The 22,798-nt window shown below is 36.8% G+C and overlaps 3 protein-coding genes across 17 annotated transcripts in view; all 3 read left to right on the forward strand.

The window, feature by feature from the left end:
• Positions 1–16,649, forward strand: part of tacc2 (transforming, acidic coiled-coil containing protein 2) — a 60,919-nt gene extending 44,270 nt beyond the window's left edge. For 7 of the 14 annotated variants that reach the window (XM_079636373.1, XM_079636372.1, XM_079636368.1 and 4 more), the window contains 16 exons: positions 396–456; positions 619–814; positions 1,787–1,836; positions 1,973–2,082; positions 2,724–2,874; positions 3,447–3,581; positions 5,018–5,110; positions 5,877–5,936; positions 6,905–6,970; positions 8,653–8,784; positions 9,576–9,652; positions 11,928–11,971; positions 13,989–14,149; positions 14,442–14,548; positions 14,745–14,865; positions 15,587–16,649. In XM_079636373.1, coding sequence (XP_079492499.1) covers positions 396–456; positions 619–814; positions 1,787–1,836; positions 1,973–2,082; positions 2,724–2,874; positions 3,447–3,581; positions 5,018–5,110; positions 5,877–5,936; positions 6,905–6,970; positions 8,653–8,784; positions 9,576–9,652; positions 11,928–11,971; positions 13,989–14,149; positions 14,442–14,548; positions 14,745–14,865; positions 15,587–15,652 — 1,630 coding nt within the window. In that variant the 3' untranslated portion in view covers positions 15,653–16,649. Of the gene's footprint in view, positions 1–395; positions 457–618; positions 815–1,786; positions 1,837–1,972; positions 2,083–2,723; positions 2,875–3,446; positions 3,582–5,017; positions 5,111–5,876; positions 5,937–6,904; positions 6,971–8,652; positions 8,785–9,575; positions 9,653–11,927; positions 11,972–13,988; positions 14,150–14,441; positions 14,549–14,744; positions 14,866–15,586 lie in introns of those variants that run through there. The other 7 variants (XM_079636371.1, XM_079636374.1, XM_079636378.1 and 4 more) reach the window with 7 other exon arrangements.
• A 998-nt stretch (positions 16,650–17,647) lies between these two features.
• On the forward strand, positions 17,648–22,052 carry ly6pge (lymphocyte antigen 6 family member pge). The gene is made up of 3 exons (XM_079634831.1): positions 17,648–18,029; positions 20,712–20,828; positions 21,142–22,052. The coding sequence occupies exons 1-3, from the start codon at positions 17,969–17,971 to the stop codon at positions 21,336–21,338; spliced, it is 375 nt and encodes a 124-aa protein (XP_079490957.1). The 5' UTR covers positions 17,648–17,968; the 3' UTR covers positions 21,339–22,052.
• A 106-nt stretch (positions 22,053–22,158) lies between these two features.
• Positions 22,159–22,798, forward strand: part of unc5b (unc-5 netrin receptor B) — a 159,341-nt gene continuing 158,701 nt past the window's right edge. For both annotated transcript variants that reach the window (XM_079634828.1, XM_079634829.1), the window contains exon 1: positions 22,159–22,317. The gene's annotated coding sequence lies outside the window, so the exon portion shown is untranslated. The remainder of the gene's footprint in view (positions 22,318–22,798) is intronic.

Genomic DNA, 22,798 nt, shown 5'->3' on the forward strand with positions numbered 1-22,798 from the left:
AACCCTGAATAATCCATTTCATTGTGCACTGGTAAGATCTTAACTGATGAGATTTAATCCTTAATAATAAGCACCACCATTTACTGGTTAAATTACAGTATACTTGCATTGTCAAAAGGTTTTCTAAAACATTTATCAGAACAACACAACAGGTATGTATTATTTAAATAAAAGTTTTACTCAATAGAACGTTATCTGTACAGTATCTGTCAAAAACAACAACGACTGCTGTGTATAATAAATAGGGCGGTTGGTGTGCACACAGTTTTTTAAAAGATTTATATTCTGATTGGTTGGATAGCACATAGTAAATGGACACATGAAAAATTGTCTTTTATTCCAAATTGATATTTTAATAACTAACAGCATAACTTCTGTCTTGTTTTCTTAAACAGTAGTACTTTCAGAGTGAAGAAGTCTCCAAAGAGGACTCAGATTACCGAGCCATCTGCACAAGTAAGTTAAGACATGAGCGCACATTCACCTACAGTACACTCACAGTCATACAGTCTGAAGATTATCTGTTTCTTTTTTTGCTGTCACCTCATATCATAACAGTGTTGTCCTGTGTGTTCTCCACTCTCGCCCTCCACTTCACACACACATCATCACCCGCAGGAGCAGGAGCCCGATGCCAATCCTGACCCTTCACAAGATCACGCCACAGATGAGGAGAAACTGGCTTCCTCCACCATTCAGAAATGGACTAGACATGATGTAGAGGTGGAGCTGACCTCTGACCTCCAAGACTTTCCGCAGCCAACAGACTTCACAGCTTTTGTCAACGAGAACAGTTTGCCTGCACCGAGTGACGGTGAGAGAGGGGAAGGGTCACTACTTTATTTCTAATCACATTACTTTACATAGATATTTTTGAAGAGTAAGAATGAGATTTCAATACTAAATCTCACAAAACCAGTCATGTTATTTTTTAATCAATTATATTATTATGTTATTATATTTTATCAGTTATATTAAGTTTATTATTATCAATTATATTATGCTCAAAGATTTTTTTTGCGTAGTGACATCCCAATTCTACACACACACACACACACACACACACACACACACACACACACACACACACACACACACACACACACACACACACACACACACACACACACACACACACAGCACATTTATAATGTGAATTATTAAAAAATAATAATGCACAGCCGAGGTGGTAATGTGGCCACGACGCGAGGCGTTTTATAATATAATAATTTGAAATTATTTTATTACAGTAATAAAACCCTACTCTACTGTATTGCAGTAATGACAATTTAATAATAATTAACATTGAAAATGTCTGGGTGCGTTGTTCTAATTAGAATTTGGTGGGAAAATGTTTTCAATTTCAAAAACAATGTCAAAATGAAAAATAATACAAAATGGTCGTAAAAACTTCAAAAGTATTTATTTTCTTTTGATTTTGGAGTAAAATGTTTTTGTGAAATTCACCCATCAGATTATTTTCCACGTGATCTAAGTTTGGCTGGAACCCCAAATGACCACACACTGACCCGTTTTATTAGCCTTTGACCTACAGGGAACCATTTGGGCCCTGAGGCACTCTGCCTGAATATAACTGGGTCATTGGTACAGAAGCAGATGAATTATAGTGCCACTCTCATGTTGGTTCTGTCAGTCTGTTAACTGATGATCAACATAGAAAGAATATTCTTTGGAAGCCTTATATTATTTTCAATTCCTAATATAACCTTTATAAAACATTTAACCTGTTATATATCACTCATTTTCTCCGGTGTCTTCTCTGCAGTTACAGAATATGAGATTGAATACATGGAAAAGATTGGCTCCTCTGCACCTGTGAGTATCTACCTGACCTATAGATGTACTAAACTTGGCAGTTGCCAATAAAACAAGTGTGTGTGACGAACACCAAACTAATGTTAGATTACAGACCTTTGTATTTACGTGAGTGCATATATGTATTTATTTACAGCCTCTCTCAGTGAAGAAACCATCACTTTATCTGAAACTGGACTCCGTGACAGATAGTCCAAAGAAGACCTCCAACATGCACGATTCAGAGCCCAACTCTCCCTGCACCGGGTAAACTAAACGCACGCACGCACACACACAGACACACGCACACTTTGGGCTTTCATGCTTTATGGGGACATTCTATTGGCATAATTATTTTTATACAGTACAAAGCGTATATTCTATCCCCTAACATTTTCACGAAAACATACCAATTACAGAAAACTTTCTGGATTTTCACAAAACAACACTTCCTGTTTGGGATCAACAAATGTCCCCACAAAGAAAAGGATTTCGGACATTGCCATAACCAGGACCCCCACACACAATCATATATTACTTAAATATGCAATGAATGACTTGATAGGCATAGTTTTCTTTTCTGTGTTGACATATTTTCTATTCAAACAGGAAGTCAGCATCTGCTGTTAGATGACAACAGCACCATTTTGTTGACAAAAAGTCACTGCCATTTAGTCGGTTATCGAGCAACTGCTATAGAGATTATTTTCATGGCATATATTTATTTATATTAATCTCTGTTTTTGCTAAAGGTGAAGTTTGTCAGTTTTTACAAATGCACTTTCATATAGATGGCCTCGGAATCCCTAAACTGAGAGCCACAAAACTCAATTCTCATGGGATGAGAACAATGTATACTCTTGGACTGTATTTAATGTGTTTAATTGTATTGGTCTGACACTTTACAGGAGCTTTGAGGAGATGGAGGCTCAGATCTCGCAGGGGAAATCACCTGTGCTGCCACCTCGTGGCGCTCGAGACCCCATGGCCTCAGAGAAAAGCAGAAAGAGGGAAAGTCAGTCTCAGAGTCGAACGCAGAGCAACGAGAGAGATGGAGTGGTAAGTGTAAACCAATCAAGCACTGAAAGATAGTCAGCACCTTCAAGAGTGTGTTCATTTCTTTAGTTCAGATCATGTGTTTTCTTACAATCAAAATGCATGAATTACCTTAAATGTGTGAAAATGGGTTTATTTTCATTTTGTTACTTTTCAGTCTTAAAGGGACAGTGCATCCTATATAAAGAAATAAACCAATTCTTACATTATTTTCTCAACCCCGTTTCCAAACTCGTATCCTGTTATTCTTTCAGTAGAATACAAAAGGAGACAATGGGAAGGATGTACACTGTCCTCTTTTCTATATAATCATTTGTTTTCCATTTAGAACAATTAAATAATGGCAAAACTTTTTATTTTTGTGTGAACTATCCCTTTAAGATAACATTATTTTGCTAAGCATGTAGCTTATATTAATCAGGATCTCCCCACCGGAAGCAGTACTGCAGATTGTTTATTCATAGGCTTCATAAACCCATCATAGATGATGCACTAGGCTAAATACAAGCTGCCTCACTGACACCCAGGCACCTCCTACTCCTCTTGTCCCTCTTCTGCTCTCACTCCCAATGCAGTCCCCCATCCAGGGCCCCATGGACCCCTCAGATCTGCCCCTGTTAGACAGGCTGTCTGATTCACCCACCCCTCTCAGCTACCTGGAGCCTGATCTGGCAGAGACCAACCCCACTGCCTTCGCTCAAAAACTGCAGGTGTGTAGAGAGAAGCCTACCTGCCCACTACCTCTTCTCCCCAGGACCTTTGCTTCTATGTGTGTGTGTGTGTCTTCACTCAGCTTTGTTTCACTGTGTTTGTTTGTCCCTCCAGTTTTTCATGCACCTTGTCTGCCCCTAGTGCTGGGGTCAGGAGTTGTTAAAGGAATAGTTCAACCAATAATGCATGTTTAATCATCCTCATGTTGTTCCAAACCTGTATTACTTAGGCCCTGTTTACACCTGGTATTAAAGAAGCGTTTTGGTCGATCGGATCACAAGTGGACGACGCTAAATACAGGTGTAAACGGGGTCAAAAACTTTTGTAGCTTGTCCACTTTCGACCACTTCCAGACCGGATTGCTTTCATAGTGTAAACGCTCAGCTCTCCGCCTACTGACCTAATGCGTAAATATTACGGGAAGCGCGCTTGCCAGGCAGATTGAAAATGTGTTCCTGATTTCTAACACCATAAAGTGTTAAAATGGACCATAAAGTACACTACTGTTCAAAACTTTGGGTCAGTATGATTTATATTTTAAATAAATGACTTTTATTCAGCAAAGATGCATTCAATTTATAAAAAGTGACAGTAAAGACTTACATCATTACAAAAAATATTCTATTTTGTAATTGCTTTATTTAAACTTGCCATTAATCAAAAAAAGTATCATGGTTTCAACAAAAATACTTTATAAGAATATAATAATAATACAGTATAAGAAGAAGAAATGTTTGTTCAGATTCTGATTTAGAATGATTTCTGAAGGATCATGTGACACTGAATACACGAGTAATGTCTGCTGACTATTCAGTTTTTCCATCACAGGAACAAATAAATATGTTTATATATAAAAATTGAATTTTTTTATTTTAAATTGTATTAATATTTCACAATATTACTGTTTTTACTGTATTTTTCGGCCAAATAAACAATGCCTTGGTGAGCATAAGAGACTTATTTAATTTAAAAAAATGAAAAACAACAACGTACTGACCAAACATTTTAATGGTAGCTTGGCTAAGTCTTCTAAAGTCATATAAGTCGTCATATAGACCCTTTTGTTGCTGTTATGGTTTTTGGTTATGCCGCTTGAAGCCTCTGGTCCCCATTCACTATTTTTATATGGAAGAGAGCAGCTCTTTAGACATTCTGCTAAATAGCTTTTGTGTTTATTTGGGTGAACTATCCCTTTAAAAATACACACTTGAAATAAACTTGGAAAGGATGGATGGATCTCACCACATTCACAACGTTCACAGTAAAATGTGTATGAGTGTCTGTGTGTATGTACAGTATATGTATGTTTTCCCACTTCAGGTTTAGTATTTCAAGTGAGGCTAGTACAACTCTAACCCCTCTTCTCCTCCTTACCCCTGCCCCCACTCCATGGGTCACTCCCCCTTTCCTCCCCCCACCCTCCCTTGTGGCCCAGGAGGAGCTGGTGCTCGCAGCCCTGAGGATAGAGGCTCTACAGGTAGCCAAAAGCATCTCTCAGAGCCCTACTTTGTCCACTGTGTCCCCTCAGGTACTGCGCTGAACCAGCCCGCACCTGTGTGTGTGAGCGCGCGCGCGCGTGTGTGTGCAAGCACGTGTGTGTGTATGCAATATACTCCCTGAACTGAGCCCCTTGACTGCACCCTTGGGTATGAGTGTGAGTACCTACCCATAAACTACCTCACCATACTGTGGACGTGACATCTCACCCCCCGGTTCTCTAACCCAGCTCCTATCCCTCGATTGGTGCTCCTTTTTCCCAATCCAGCACCCTTTTGCACAAAAAGAGGTGTGTTTCTCCCAGGGCTTTGTGACAATCCTGCATGTTCGCCTGGACAGGAGATCCATAGAAACAAAGGTCAATGTGACTTGGAAATTAATGCTGTATTTAAACTATGTATTATTACATCAAATATGAATGATTTGTAGATTTCATCATTTATATGCTTTCCCTAAGCAAAACATTGCAAGCTGAATTCCTTGTCACATTCATGCTGGTTCCTGGTTTCGATTGTTACTAATTTACACTAACTCATTGGAATACAGTGGGCATACGGGTCACCTGTATGCCTGGTCCGAGGCCGCTGGCGTGGCTTCACATAAAGCTTAGCTCAGATCTGCTTTCAGTCATGTTGGATGAGCGACTGTCACCACAGTCTCAGCATTTGTACAGGAAATGGAATGAACCGACTAATCTGGTATACACAAACGTGCACACATACATACTACAACCCCTAACACGACGCCTTATATTCTTCCCGCTCCATTCTCATGATGTTGTCTTGCACGCTTCACAGTCTCGCCTCAAGAAGCCCAGCCCACGCCGCTGGAATCTCAACGGTTCCCACATGGCTAAAGTAAGAAGGACAGAAAACAATCCCTCTAAAAGTCTAACTAGGTCTAGTCCGTATATTCTAATCCCATTGTCCCTGTACCACCATTAGACTAAACCACCATTAGTCAGAAAAATAGGTCTAAAGACAGAAAGCATCTCATCCTTCTCCTGTCCTCTCTGTTCACTACAAAAATCATTTTCTTGGTCAGTATTTTTGTTGTTTTAGCAAAAAAATGGATTAAGAATTTTTGTATATACACTACTTTTATTCAGCAACTATGCATTGAATTGATTAAATGTGACAGTAAAACGTTTACATTGTTACAATTATTTATATTTGTAAAATAAATGTGGTGCTTTTGAAATGTCTGTTCATCAAAGAATCCTGAAAAAGTAGTTTTCCACAAATATATTAAGCAACGCTTAATATTTTCAACATTGATAATAATAAGAAATGTGAGCAGCATTTTTTTTTAAATTATTTCTGAAGGATCATGTGACACTGAAGAGACTGAAGGAATGGCTGCTGAAAATCCAGCTTTGCCATCAATGGAATAAATTAAAATTTTAAATATATTGAAATAGACAACAGTTATTTTAAATTGTAATCACATTTCATAATATTGCCGTTGTACTGTATTTTAATCAAATGAATGCAGCCTTGTTGAGCATAAGACTTCATTTTAAAACATTAAAAAACTTTGACCAAACGGTAGTGTACAAACCAAGATACTGTATCATGTGTGCTGCTCTTGCCCATTCAGAGTTCTTTTTTTAAAAACAAGGAACAGCAAAATCTAACCTCTAATTAGAATCTAAAAAAGTCAGTCACCTACATATTAAAAACACATCAACTCTAACTCATTTTCCAGACACATTTAAAATGACTCTCCAGTATCCACATAACATTGTATAGACCTCATAGCTTTTTTTCTATATAATAGTTGGTTTTGTCTCACTCTGTCAAACCTAGTGTGGTTATTTTTGTAGAAAGCTGCAGGAAAATCCACACAGACAGATAGCAAACTCTGTCACAGGACGTCCCGCATTCCACAGGTATAGTTTCTGCCCCTGAATAACCTCTGGACTTCTTTCCAAAATAGAATTGAGCTTTAATGCATCAAAAGTATTTTTGGCATAGTACTGATACATTTGAGGATTATGGAGTACTTTCATATATAAAAAGAGTGACACTGCATTATATAGCTGAATTATGGAGTAATGAGGTATAGTGATGGCTAGCCTGAATTGATGATCTTCTTAAAATATTCAGGATTTTAACATACATTTTTAGATAACGCTCTTCCTGAAATAGTCCCGCAGACACATTTCACATGCTGCCTCAGCACATTCTCCATGGTGTTCTTTTTTTGAATACCTTTTCTTGTCGTTAGTGATAATTGATCATTCATGCAAATACATGTACAGCTGCTCTGAAGATGACAGGGTTACATCACAACCCCACTGCTCTACTGAACTCTGTCTTGTCGATATTCAATTAGAAGGATTTTGTTCCTCATTTACATTTAGAGTTATTCCTCTGCCTCATTTCTCACCCTCTGCTGACTGCGTTTATGATTGGTTATGACCAACATGCTTTTCTCTTGGGCTGGATCGCACATTCAAGGAGTTGCTAGATAAGATTATGCAGTGCAGAATTTGATTTTTGGGAAAATCGATGAGTTGGAGTCAATACCAACACCTCCAGACCATGTTTAATTTATGTAGTCATAAGAGATACAAGACCACAAGATCAACACTCCAACTTTGATTTTGGTAGAGTATCATTTCAAAATTTCATTTCAGGTTTGTAATCTCAATTTGTGTGTTGTACCGTATGTACCGTACTATGTGCCCCCACTCCGTGATCTGAGTGCAGCCCAATAATGCTCAATAAATGGTATTAGACATAAATGCTTCTTTCAGACCAAACATTATGTGAATGGCATACTGTATTTGTACCCTAACACACGGCCCCCTACCTCGTATAAGAGTCAAACTCAATTAATCTCCTAATCCAGCTCTGCCGGGAAGAATTAATCAGCTTTAATCAGCAATGGGTTTAAGGGCTAAACATGATGATTATTCAGTAACAACACCCCATCACTGGCTATAAAGAGGATACAATTACCATCTAAAAATGGTACATTTATGAACATTTTATTGTAATATTAAAACAGTACATTTATATTTGAAAGTGGACATTTGTATAACATGTCTGTCTTTTCCAGTAGGACATAATAATAATAAAAAATAGCGTTTAATTTTTAATTGTCCAATACATACTTTTGTGCTTGTAGCGGCTGGTTGCATGAACTACCCAGATACATGCTTTAGGCTTTTTGTTGTTGTCTTTGATTCTAAATGGATCATCAACTTTTACCTCCAATTACCAAACAACCTGTACTCCTGCAGTCCTCATCCGACAGCATTCACTTCCTGACCCGGATTCGGTCAAAGCCGCAAACTTTTCATGACAAACAGCTTTTCACACCCATCTCACATTGGGGATTGTCAATCATAACATCCCAGCTGAATGCAGCAGGCCTTTTCGCAAACTGCTGGAGGCTTTTGAAACCCAAACAAAGAGCCTGCTCTCCATGACATTATGGCTTTGCTGAGTAGAACCTGTAGCTGATGCGCTGCTTCCCTCCAGGATGTGTGAAATTAACATTCTTGTGCGGAAATAAACTCACAGGTTTTTAACGGTTTCTTCACAACTCTCTCCTTGGCATCAGAGAGAAATGGCCTCACCGGGGGACAGTGGCGTTTCGAAGAGCTCCCTCTATTCCCGAGGATCATACATTGAAGGGGAAAGCCCTCATCTGCCACGTGACTTGGACCACTCTCTGGGCATCGCCCGTGAAGAGGTATAGCTCACCCATTGCATGATGTATAGAGGTATAGCTCACCCATCCACACACCAATAAATCGACTATTGTGAGAGGAAAATCTTAGTGTTTTCATTTCACATTGTATGAAAAAAATCTGAATTGTTAAAGTTAAAAAGTGCGAAATTATGCTGTGCTAAGATAACAACAAATCATAAACTGTTTGAATGTACACTTCATGTTATTGAATATTCATGAGCTTTGTACAGTCAGAGAATGCTGTGCTTAGTTTCAGAGTCTGAGGGAAGTTCATGTATATTAACTGGAGTGATGAGAGAGTATTATTTTTTCTGTACTTCAGAAGATTTAAAGTCAGCATGAAATTAAAATTACTTGATTTCTCATAACTCGATTTTCTGGTGAAACCACGGTCTTTCTTAGTCGACTGAAAGTGTGCATTCATTTTTCAACACCTAATCTGAAATTACAAATGATGGATAGAACCAAGTCCCTGCTAAACCGTTACACTCGGCTGTACTTCACCACGAGGAAGAAAAGATCTGTCGCTACTTCCATTTTTATCTGTACTTTAAGAGCATTCAGATGATTAATGTGGTTCCATTTCCACAGATTTTTTTTTTTTCAAACCGGTTTCATTCTCATCACTTGCCATACTTCACCAATCAGTGTTTATTAACCTGATAAATATGCAAATAAGAATATTATTTAATATAAGAACCATCAGAATTGAAACATCAGAATGACACTGGTTTAACCATTTCAATTGTAAAAAGGCTCATTTGTGTGAAGTTATGCTATTCTTATTTCAGGTCGTTCTGAAGGAGAAAGAAGCCATGGAATGGAAGAGAAAATATGAGGAGAGTAGACGGGAGGTGGAGGAGATGAGGTGGGTGTCCTCACAGAACAAAGATTCCTGTGCCCTTGTGAGCTGTGACAAGTGAAGCTTGCGTCATTTCCCGACCCCCCCCCCCCCCCCCCCCCCCCGCCTTCTCTCATCACTTCCTCAATACTCTTCCAATCAATAAGTGTCCAAAACGTCCTTTCACTACTTATGATCCGTAGCTGATATGACACCCCTCAGATCAAAATCAGATCATCATTTACAATCCCCGTGCATTAAACCTGGCAAGGCTCTGCTTACAACACTGCATCAACCTCAGTCCACCTCTCAATCTGTTTGTCTCTTTCCTGTTTTTTTTTTAAGTATAGCGTAAGTAGGAAGCCAATTAAAGAAGGCCTTAATGCGTCAGATGTGGGGGCAGGAGAAGAGGGGGAATAGATGAAAGATAATGAAGTTTTTGTTTTCAACCATCTGGAAAACACATGTAACTCTCTTGTCACTCAATTAACTGCCATTTTACGGTGGTTTATATTCGTTTTTGCTTTAGAAGCTTTTAAATGAGAGGTTAAATCAGTTGACAGTCATATTACACAGTTCATGTTCATTGTTGAAGCTTTTTATCACTATTAAAGAAAATTCAGTGTTGTCTAATTCACAAGACAGCTGAAAGAACAGGACATGTTTTAAAGCTGTCCTTTTGTTTTCAAGGGGTAAAGTGAACAAGGTAATCGGGGAGGGTTGAGGATTCCAGCCAGCTGGACTTTGCCTTGTTAGTGTGGATAAGAATGGAGCTTAGTGCATTAGCCTGATTGGACTCAGGATAAGGAAGGCCTAAGAGGCTAAGGAAAGACGTAGCTAATCCATCTGCTTACTGTGCCGGCAACCTGCTTTCCTCCAAGTCTTTCTGCCAGCCGAACTCTAGTAGTCAAACACATGACATAACAAAGGCCAATTTCCTGACCTTTCATGTAATCAACTTTGTTTCGACGTATTTAAAGTCATTGTCACCACAGCATGTATTGTTGTCAGTGCTGTTTAGTTGCATTTACATTTACGTAGTTTTTTTTTTACTGACATCTGGGAAAGAGCGGATCTTTGGAGCGGAGCAAACTGAAAAAAATACTAATTAGGATTGTTTGACATCCAATTTGGGACACTTTCAAATGCAGTTCTAAATCCTGTTTACATCTGGTATTAACATCCGTCTGGGGTGATCCGATCACAAGTGGTCAGCCAAGATAGATCTGGTTGGAATGTGTCTCAAACTGTGACCACTTGTGATCGGATTTCGAGGGGAGGGTCTCTGACTTCGTGAATACATGTGTCACTCACTACGTCAGTGTGTTACTGCATGTCGGTAAATCACAAAGAGAACAGAAAGAAAGTGCAAAAAATGGCACACATTTTCCCCTTCCATACATTTTGAGTTTTTTTTGCGAAAGTACCTGTATGACCCCATTTTCTACTTCTATAGTTTCAGTGATCAGATCACAAAACATTTTGGATCCTGCTTACACTTGTATTTAATGCTAGCCACTTGTGATTGGATAATCTGAAACAGATCCCGGTTTAATTGGACTCTAGGACATGTGGTTTCTGGACTACACTATACAGTTCAAAAGTCTGGGGTCAATTTTTTTTAACATTTATTTAAAAAAAGTCTCTTATGCTAACAAGTTGCATTTATTTGATCAAAAACTGTAATATTGTGTGCCATTATTACAATTTAAAATAACTGTTTTCTATTTTATTATATATTAAAATGTAATGTATTCCAATGATGGCAAAGCTGAATTTTCAGCATCATTACTCCAGTATTCAGTGTCACATGATCCATCAGAAATCATTCTAATATGTTGATATGCATTAAGATACATTTCTTCTTATCAATGTTCAAAACAGTTGCTGCTTAATATTGTAATATTGAGACATTTTTGTTCAAAGGAATAGCATTTATTTGAAGTTAAATTTTTTTTGTAACCATGTAAGTCTTTACTGTCACTTTTGATCAATTTAATGCTTCCTTGCTGTATCGAAGTGTTCATTTAAAAAAAAATAATCTTACTGACCCCAAACTTGTGAAAGGTGGTGTACATCAGTCATATTTTATTCCTCTGAATACAGGATTTTTAAAATCATTTTTACACTAGATAGATATATGCATTAATACATTTATTTGTGAAAAGTCACACAGCTTATTTTATTTATTTAGAGCTTTTTATGGGAAACAATATTCTTAAAAGGATCTGATCTGATCAGATCTTGCAGTATAAATGCATCTTATTTGAATATTAACTAGATTTTTGCTTATTCTTCACAGGAGGATAGTTATGGAGTATGAAAAGACCATTGCAGAGATGATCGGTGAGTCTCGATTGCTAAATACGATTTCATCTTCTCCTGGGGGTTTCTAATTTATCTTTTTCGGATCCTATTTATCTGTGCTTTTCTTGTGCTACAGTGCTATAAATGAACAGGCACAGCCGTTTCCCAGTCATGCCACACCAACACACATATCCAACACATTTTTGTTAATGTCTCATTTAATTTGCAGACAAATCTTGCGTTCCTACGGACCCAAACACTGGTCAGTTATAAGCACAAACCTTCATGTCTCCCTGTATTTTCCACTTGACTCAGAAACACACATGCTTCTGCTTAAACAGGCCTCACCCACTCACTGACAAATTAATCCAATTTCTTTGCCTCTTCAGTATTTACGTCCATGTAAATACTGTAGGCTGTGTGCATTCTTACATATTCAGATTGTGATCTTGGTTTAACCTTGACATGCTTTTCTCTCTTTGCACAAAGAAAAAATATCTTTTCATTGCCTTTTTTTCATTCTTCATGATAAAATACCATCCTTAATATTCCACTTGATTTTATTTTCACTATTTTCTTTTATGTACCTTCTGCATAATTTTATTTTTCCTTGGTTCAGTATTCTTGGCTACTTTTCCGGCTTTCATCACCTTTGTTCCATGACACTTTCATTCATTTCTAAATCCTCCCATATTTGAGACGCGCTTTTCTCTCTCTCACGTGTCCCACCCTGCTGGCTTGACTTAATGCCGTCCCTTCTTTCTGTTTTGCTCCCTCTGTCCCCCATAAATATTCTATAAATCACTCAGGCATGCCTGGTAAGTAACAGCAACTCTTTATTTTGTTTGTTTGTGATGAATCCACCACATCTGATAGTGACGGACAAGGAGAGTTTCCTCTTTCTATAGCCTGATATTGTGTCTCTCCTTTTAGCATCATCTGTTTTTGCTCTTCGGGTCTTTTTGTAGGCCTATTCTCAAACATCTTCCATCGCCAGCTCATCAGTGTTGGGGAAGCTACTTTGATACTGTACTTTTCTAAAGTACATTTACTTTTACATAAACTACATTTAAAGTAGGCTTAGTACAATCAAGCTGCCATTTAGAAAAAAAAGTAGTTAAAACCGTAACGTCTTATTATTATCACAGTTTAAAAATGTTGCTTAATATTTTAGACTTTTTTTCAAAAGAAAGGCGTTTTTTTTAAATATAATTTTTTTGAATCTATTGTATTTGATCAATTTATTTTTCCTTGCTGAATAAAGGTACAGTATCAATTTCTTTAATAAAAAAAAACAATACTCAGCCTAAACTTTTAAATGGTAGCGTACATTCAAACTAAACAAATAAAAATAGAATATGTTGATTAGAAACATGTGATAGACTAATATATATTTAACTCCGATAAAAGTTTGGGAATTTAGTTCCAGGCACACAACTGAGTGATGAATCAGTTTAAAGGGATAGTTCACCCAAAAATGAAATTTTGTAACATCATTTACTTACCCTCATGTTGTTCCAAACCTGTATGAGTTTCTTTCCTCTGTTGAACACAAAAGATGATTAAAAACATTCTTAAAAATATAGTATTTTGTGTTCAACAGAAGAAAAAACTTTACAGGTTTGGAACAACTTGGGTGAATAACTGATGACAAAATTTTCATTTTGGGGTGAACAATCCCTTTAAACAGTGAATCAGTTTTTTTTAAACCAGTTCATTAAAATGAACCATTCAGTAGTCCTGTGTTAAGTAAGACTTTGAAAGGTCTTCTCATCTCTCACCGTGTTTCAGTGGTTTGCCCATCATTGAGTGTGTGTGTGTGTTTGTGTGCGTGTGTGTGTTGTCTGCATGCATCACAAAGATGCAGGGTCGAAATCTGCATTTTCATTTGTCATTATCAAAGATGTAGACATAGTGGTGTAGAGTGTAACATCACATCTGAAGTCCTCAGAGGACCGTAAAATGAACCTCTGCCTCATCCAAAAGCAGATTTGCACATCTGTTTGAGTGTACTCTATTTTGAGTTTGTTTTTTTGTGTTTGTGTGTATGTCTCAGAGGGTGAACAGAGGGAGAAGACTCTGTCTCATCACACTATCCAACAGTTGATCCTGGAGAAAGACCAGGCTTTAGCTGATCTCAACTCTGTGGAGAAATCTCTTGCTGACATGTTCCGGCGCTACGAGAAGATGAAAGATGTTTTGGAAGGCTTCCGCAAAGTAAGTCATTTTGCACTGAGATTGTTAAAGGTTAAAGACATTGTCCATTTCTATTTGCAATTCTGTATTGTGATGTTTTCCCTAGCAAAACAGAATATTCAATGAGAAAAATGTAGGTCGGGACTCAATGTATGACCCGAAAAATGTAGGTCGGGTCATACATTGCCAAAAATGGAGCCAAACTGAATGCAAGCTATCTAAAACAATGCCTAAGTTACTATGGTTGTTGGTTGACATTATGAATCATTATTATCAGTAATTTATTCACTACAATTCTTTATTTTTCCATCAGAATGAGGATGTGCTGAAGAAATGTGCGCAGGAGTACCTGTCTCGTGTCCGTAAGGAGGAGCAGCGCTACCAGGCCTTGAAGATCCACGCTGAGGAGAAACTGGATAAGTAAGTACAGATCTTTCACAGGTAGTCCATCCAGGCATATGTTTTTAACATGCTTTGCTTTGTTCAGTAATTCTGTTGCCTGGAGGAATTAACTGTTAGGCTAATTATGGGTTAGACTTAAACTGTGCAGTCAGTGTTCTTTAAGAGTCCATAGAAATATGAAATGACAACATGTTTGACCATGTGCCACCCGCAGGGCGAACTCTGACATCTCTCAGGTGAGAGCCAAAGCCAAGCAGGAGCAGGCAGCGCATCAGGCCAGTCTGAGGAAAGAACAGATGAAGGTGGACTCACTGGAGCGCACACTGGAACAAAAGGTTTGCTCACGCTCGCAAATCCATATGCTCATCTGCTGAAGTCATACCTTGCAAGCCTAAAAATGACCTTACTTTTTTTTTGTTGTTAAAACATTGTTGATTTTTCTAATTAAACAAAATAATGTTATTTATTTAATTTTATACAAAATATATATATACATTGCCATTCAAAAGTTTGGGATCGGTACGATTTTTTATGTTTTTAAAAGAGTCTCTAATGCTCATTGCTCACCAAGGCTGCATTTATTTGATAAAAAAAACTGTAATATTGTAAAAAATTATGACAATTTAAAATAACTTGTTTCTATGGTAATATATTTTAAAATGTAATTTATTCCTGCGATGCATATCTGCAGTGTCACATGATCCTTCAGAAATCATTCTAATATGCTGATTTGCTGCTCAAAAAACATTCATTATTATTATCAATGTTGAAATGTTTCTTGAGCAGCAAAATCAGCATATTAGAATGATTTCTGAAGGATTACGTGACACTGAAGACCGGCGTAATGATTCTGGAAATTCAGCTTTGCCATCACAGGAATAAATTATATTTTAAAATATATTAAAATAGAAATCAGTTGTTTTAAATTGTAATAATATTTCACAATATGATTGCATTTTGCATTGCTTTTCAAATAAATGCAGCCGTGGTGAAATAAGAGAATTCTTTTTTTAAACCAACATTCAGATGTTGACGTGATGTTTTATCTTTTTACAGAACAAAGAGATCGAGGAACTGACCAAAATTTGTGATGAATTGATTGCCAAGATGGGGAAGAGCTAGCTGTCCATTCGACAGAGTTCTGTCCAAACCCCAAAGAGACACAAGAACAATGACTGGACAACAGTGTAAAGACAAAGGAGCAAGACTAAAGGGTTCGTTATTGTTTTTCCTCTTTCTAATGGACAGAACAATGAACCAGTTAAACAAAAGGATCTCACACTACTGACGTCTTCACATAAACTGGAGTCCCTACGACTGGGAGGACACACTAGATTCTGGCTGTAATTATTTTCTCTTCATTTTGATGTATTAATGTACACCAACTTACCTGTGTTGAGGGTCTTGTGAAAGTACTCCCTATTAGTAGAGACTTTTTTGAGAGTCTGTATCACACACACACACACACACACACACACACACACACACACACACACACACACACACACACACACACACACACACACACACACACACACACACACACACCACAATCAAACAAAGACACACAGAGAGTATGTGTTTATAGCGAGTCTGAAGTTATGAGTGTCGATGCCATGACAACCGCTGATGGAGTCGACTGTTAAACTGATTCCTGTTGTACCCTCTTCTTAACTTGAAAACAGAATGACGAGAGAATATATATATAATATAAAACAGATGAATTAATCATTCAGTTGTCACAAAGTGGTATTCATGATCATGATTATAAAATGCATGTTGTAGGCCTTGACGGTTTTGTAAATATGAAAACGACTTGAATAGAGTAAAGGAAAACAACTGCAGATTTTGATACTGTTAGCTTGTTCTGCTTCCTTGTGTATCTTTGTAGATACTTGTTGTTCATTTGTTTCGTTGTCTTCTAGCAACACTGATGTTTGATTTTATTTTTTGACTTTATTTTGATATATAAATGAACCCACTTGTTACTGTCAGTGGTTCTGAGCTAATTTAATCTGAATGGTTTTGTCTCAGTCCTGCTATAGCTGATGTTTCACAAAGCAGAAGCTGTCATTTATACAGGACATGCTTACAAAGTGCAATAAAAGATGGCAATACAGCTCTTCTGTTTATCTGACCCAAATTGCACAGACATAAAGTAATTATACAAAATGTAAAGGCATGATGTTTGATGCAATAATAATTACATTTACATTTATTCATTTAGCAGACGTTTTTAGCCTCCCACTAGGGCATTTTAAGAAAGCAATAATGTTGTTAATTAACAAACAATGAATCTTGCTGACACAAACCTACGTATGTGCATAAAAAGCTGCATTAGTTAGCTGGCAGATGGGTCTTAAAATCACACCAGACAGGCTATATTAGTGGCAATTACATGCTGGCACAGAACCAAACTGTCTGTGAGTGAGGAAAAAAAGAGTAGAAGTAGAATTTATGAAAAATCAAGGAAGAAGAAAGAATAAACGCAAAGAATGAAAATCATTTTGGTACATGAAAAGAAACCGATGCTTAACCGATGCTTAAAAAGAGTAGAAGTAGAATTTATGAAAAATCAAGGAAGAAGAAAGAATAAACGCAAAGAATGAAAATCATTTTGGTACATGAAAAGAAACCGATGCTTAATGGTATAGGTGATGTAGTAAACATACTGTATATAGCCTACAGTATTTATACATTATATATTTATATTTTTTATATTTATAATTATTGATTTGATCAACTTTTTTTTTCTTTTGTCAAATCAACTTTATTAATGTGCTTCAGGTAACATACTATTTTGTGTTTCTGTTGATTAAACCAATATCCTTCCTTGTATTAACTCACATTTTTAATTTCAGTGAACTCAAAATTTGAAGGCAACCAGGTAACTTTAAGTTACGCCAACAATATTTTTTTACAGTGTAGTAATAAAATAAGTAATACAAAATAGGAAGTAGTTGTAGGAAGAACAACTAAGGAAAATAGAAGGTTATATAATTATAAGCTGGCGTAAAGGTTTGATTTTGGCTACCCTTACCACATGCATGTATTCAAATAGCTTTTTGTATCAACTGTTTGATTGGCTGTGATCACTGTTCTGCTATGTCACAAAGGGAAACGATGTGAGTTTGGTCACTGATAAACGCACATTAGCTGAATGAAATCTGGAGGGAGTGTCAGACCCCTGGCTCTCATACTGTATGGGTGGAGCACAGTCACCGATCGCTCATCTCTGATTAGTCAAGATGGTGAGAACTGAGAATCCATTCAGATCTTAAGACAGAAGCACAGGCCTCAGTGGACAAGGCTGGTAATCTGTGTCCTCACTGCTGTTGAGTATTAGCTCTCCAAAAGCAGGGCTTAAGCTCAGAGGTTTTAAGAGCAAACAACCTGCTTTTCATCGTGCTAACCTGACAGCCATAGACCACCAGCGACATGAGAGCGGTCCACTTCTCCCTGCTGCTGGGCCTGGGCCTCATCCTCCTCGCTGCTCACAGTGAGTACTTCTCTGTTGTTACTTTTCCCACTTTTTAAGTGTTTTTTGCTCTTGTCTTCTCAGTTACTTACGTGTGCCACACTCACAAATCCTAATTAGCTTTTTAGTCTAGACTTCTCCGTCTAGGCTACTTTTCTGTCGTTTTTATCATTTTTAATGATTATCCAATTTCCTCCTTTTGAAGTGTCCTTTTGCCTGAGAATATCTTGTTGGCCTTGAGGACGGTGTTAAAGGACTAACAGAAAATAATTGGTGCAAATCAATTACTTAAACAGATCGAGGGCTAAAAAGAGTTTGTAAGTCTGGTGGTGTAATTTTACTTAGATTGCTCGACCCAAAAAGAGTGAATATATCACTTTAGCATTTCGAACTGTCCAAAAACGGCAGTGCTTTCAGTTGTAATGGTGTAAAACACAATTCTTCAGCGAAGCTTTACATGCATCTGCTGTGAAAAGTTGAGACCTAAGTTTTAATTGTGTATAGTAAAAGCTGCTTTTTTTATGGAAACTAAAATTGAATGTAATATTAAATGTACATGGAGGTAATTTGGCTCAGATACTGTATAATTGGCCATTTTCTTGCACTTCATTTTATAAAAAATGATCTCCCAACAAACAGAAATATTTTATTGTAGTCCAAAACTATCTGGGTATATTTGAGAAATGACAGCTGAAATATTCCCAACATACTGCAAGTATGTGCTGTAATGCGAAACTGTCTGGATATATTTGACAAGTGACAGCTGAGGTGAGACATGCCTGCTTTCTTGTTATGGATTTTGTTTGCAGATGACATTTACAAACTTTATTCTTAACCTCTGTCGGAAGGTTTTCGGTATAAGCAAATAAAGGAGACAACAGCATTAGTTCCAAACCAGTGATTTATCTCAAATGTTCATATGTGTTTACTTTTTGAAGGACAACGAATAATGCCTTCAGTGACTAGTCCAGGTACAGGGTGTTTTGTACATTTCTTATATAAATGTTGCTCTAGAACATCTGAAATATGTTCAATTATTACAATTTAAAATAACTTTATTATTATTAACAATATATATACATACGTGAAACTCGAAAAATGTGAATATCGTGCAAAAGTTCATTTTCAGTAATTCAACTTTATTTTTATTCTGAATTTCAGTAATTCAGAAACTAATATATAATATTGACTCATTACATGCAAAGTGAGATATTTCAAGCTTTTATTTGTTATAATTTTGATGATTATGGCTTACAGCTATGAAAACCTTTTCACAATATTCTAATTTAGAATTTGGTGTTTTCATAAGCTGTAAGCCATAATCATCAAAATGATAACAAACAAATCTTGAAATATCGCACGTTGCATGTAATATATTAGTTACACCTTTTAAGTTGAAATACTGAAATAAATTAACTTTTGGACGATATTCACATTTTTCGAGTTTCACCTGTATATATATATATGACTAACTCAACAAGAAGCACTTTAAAGGTTCATTCCAAACAGCCTGAATAACCTGCCAGTAAATAAGTTCGAGTCTGTCCTGTGAACTGAAGGTTTTGCTATCAAAGAGAGTGACTCAGATGCAGCAGAAGGATGTCTTTAGGGTGAACTAGCAGTGCTAAAACACACAGATTTAAAAAGCAATGTCTGTTTTTGAAGGCGTTTTACAGTCATGCCGGCATAGAGCTTACGTGTCTGATGTTGTTGGTTTGAACTTCAAAAGGATGTTTGTTAAAAAAAAGCACTTTTATGATATGATAAGAAAGAAGCGCACGAAAAAGGCTCAGCCATAACATACTGTTGGGCATTTACAAGACAGTTAAACACTGACATGTTTCTCTGCTGTGACTTCTGTTGACTTCCCTTGGGTTTGCAAAAGCAAAGATCTGTCTAGGATGAAATGTCAATGTTCTGTTTATAGACTTCATAGAGCAGGGATTTTAGATTAAAATGTGTATCTCTTTTTATTGATCTCATGTTGATGCCATATTTGCTTCAGTCTTAAAGCTGCTTCATGGTGGAAATTGAGATGCGTGTATGTCATTGTAAAGTAGTGTCATTTTCCCTACTCCACACTAAAAAAATAAATATATGAAGCTTTGTTTAGTCAAATGCAATTTATTATGGTACATGGGAGATTGAAATTTGCCTTGATTGTTGAGCCGTAGCCTATAGGCATTCGTGTGCATGGATGCATTGCACTGAGCCTGATAGTTCACATGTGGACAATTTTGACATGACTTGCAACATCATTAAAGAGTTAAAAAAGAAATAGAAAAAGTAGTGTTACAAAGATAATAAAGAAAAATAAAACTGTTGAGGTATCTAATCATTTTTATTCTTTTTATTTTTATGTGATTTATTCTTTTTATTTTAAATAGATTATTTGAAATGTTAATATAAAACCCTTAAAACAAAATAAATTTATATGTGATAAAATTGGATAAAATATTAAATAAACATTAAATAAAATAATACAAAATCGAAATAAATTATTTGTTAATAATAATAATACTCTTATTATATAATCTTATTTTCAAGTAAAAAATGCTATTTAATTTTTACTGGAAAACAAGACAAAAATACTGATTAAGAAAAGTAATAAATATTGATACATCAGCACTTACACTTTGGGGCTTTTTTGTTGTTGAGGAAAATTCCTATTCAGCTGCATTCCACCCCTTTGTCTCTCTTTAGGTGAGGCGCTGAGGTGCTACACCTGCATGGGCTCTACAGATGAAGACTGTAATCGCCAGGGCTCCAAAACGTGTCCGAGCTACTCCGATGCATGTGCTGTTGTTCGGGGACATGGGAGTAAGTTTAATGGGTACATAGTTAATAGTTAATCTTCCTGCATGGATGGATGAGAGGAAACTGGGCGAGAGCATTTTTTTATTTCCTTGAATGTAGGTGATGAATCACAGCGGGATAAATCTTTAGAAAAATCATTAACGTGTGTGTGTGTGTGTTAAGGGGAGGCACTGGATCAGGTTGGTGTTTAAGGAAGACAGACTGCTCTGTCTGGGCACAAGCTTAGAAATAGCAGGAGGTCTACAGCTTCCTTATGAGGAGGATCAAAGCACATTAATATGTAATCACACTCTCATACCGGTCTTGTCTTTGTTAGGTGGTGTAATGAAGTCGTGCTCGTACAAATCCTTCTGCAGCCAGGCTAACAGCCAGGGCTACAGAGCTCCGGGGGTCAAAGTTCACTGCTGCTACTCCGATGACTGCAATGTGGCAGGACACGCCACCAGAAACACTACAGGCTTCAGCTTCCTTCTGGGCCTTCTGTTATTCGTCTGGCATCTGCTGTCAAACTAATGTTACCCTAGACGAACTGACCTGGCTATTAAAGTCCATTGCCATTACGGAACTTGACGGAACTCTGTATACTCTGTGATTGTTGAAATGTCAGCATGCGTATTGCCATGGGATCTTGATTGCAATGCATATAAGGTTGAGCATATAAAGCACTCACACAGAACTTCACATACACAGATATTGTCACATTTCGACTCTGCATAAAGCAAATTATTATTGTTTCAGACTTTCTAGGAATTCAATAAAGCTGAAAGCCTTCGGTCAATTAGGCCGAATGAAACACAAACATGAAACTCCTGCCATCATTTACTCACCCTCATGCCATTCTAAACTCCTTTTTTAATGTGAAAGAAGCTATTTACCTGAATGTTAAATGCTGTTTTTGAGCTGCTGTCCCTGGTCAACATCCATTTTCATTATTTTGTAAGCAACACAACTGCTTGAACATTCTAGTAGATAACTCCATTGTCTAATTGAGTAAAATGATGACAGAATTTTTGTATTTGGGTGAAGCTGCTTTAGTATTATGAAGAAAGAGAGCGAGAAGATGTGTTTTAAGATGAGTCTCAAACCTGTTGTAAATTAATGTGTAATTTTATTTTCATGTCTCTCCATACATGGAAATGAACACGAAGATGACATGCAAGAATACACATTCTCTGGCCTGTTCTGCTTTTGTGCTTGATTGTAAATAAACACTGCTTTTTCCTTATAGTTTAATGTTTTTTTGTAATTATAAATAAGCCTACTATCAGGAAGGTGAAATGCGTTTTTTTATTTTCAGATTATTATTATTTTAATATTCAAAATGAAGCGTTTCCTTCGGCACCTTTAAATGCTTTACCTCTATTTAACACAAGGTGCCGCTGTAAATTAACAAATCAACAATAATCAAGCGGTTGAACGACAGGGACGCTGTTGGAAGTAAAATTATATTGAAATAATTCCCAGACGATCCTGAACACCTGACCCGGCCAAGGTAGGCATTGTTTTAAGGTTTTCATCTACATAACCTCACGCAAACTTGTTGAAGTATTTGAATAATCGGCTATTAATAGCCTGTGGCGGCGTGAAGAGTAGGCCTTAAATTACACGTGATGTGTTGCGAATTTGAGAGTAGTTGGTTCATGTTTAACGCTAATCCTGGTTTATTTTTGTTGATCCATCAATTTGATTAACCATATTTCATTTTAAACATGTAAAAAGTATTTAGAAAACTAATTTCTCAAATATTTACCACAGTAGTCTAGCCATTCAGCCAACTATTGTTGTCATTTTTGCGGATTAAATGATGGGCTGCCTGTCGGTCAAAATATTTTATTTTATTTTAATTAAATAACTATTAGAATTTTTTATGACGTAGTATATCTAACCAAATTTATCCTTTTAGTGTTTTGTATAGGCTAGTCCATATTATGTATCGTTTAGTCAGTATCTCGTTTTTCTTCTTTTCTTTTCTT

Source organism: Phoxinus phoxinus (genome assembly GCF_949152265.1).
Source record: "Phoxinus phoxinus genome assembly, chromosome: 14".
NCBI lineage: Eukaryota > Metazoa > Chordata > Actinopteri > Cypriniformes > Leuciscidae > Phoxinus > Phoxinus phoxinus.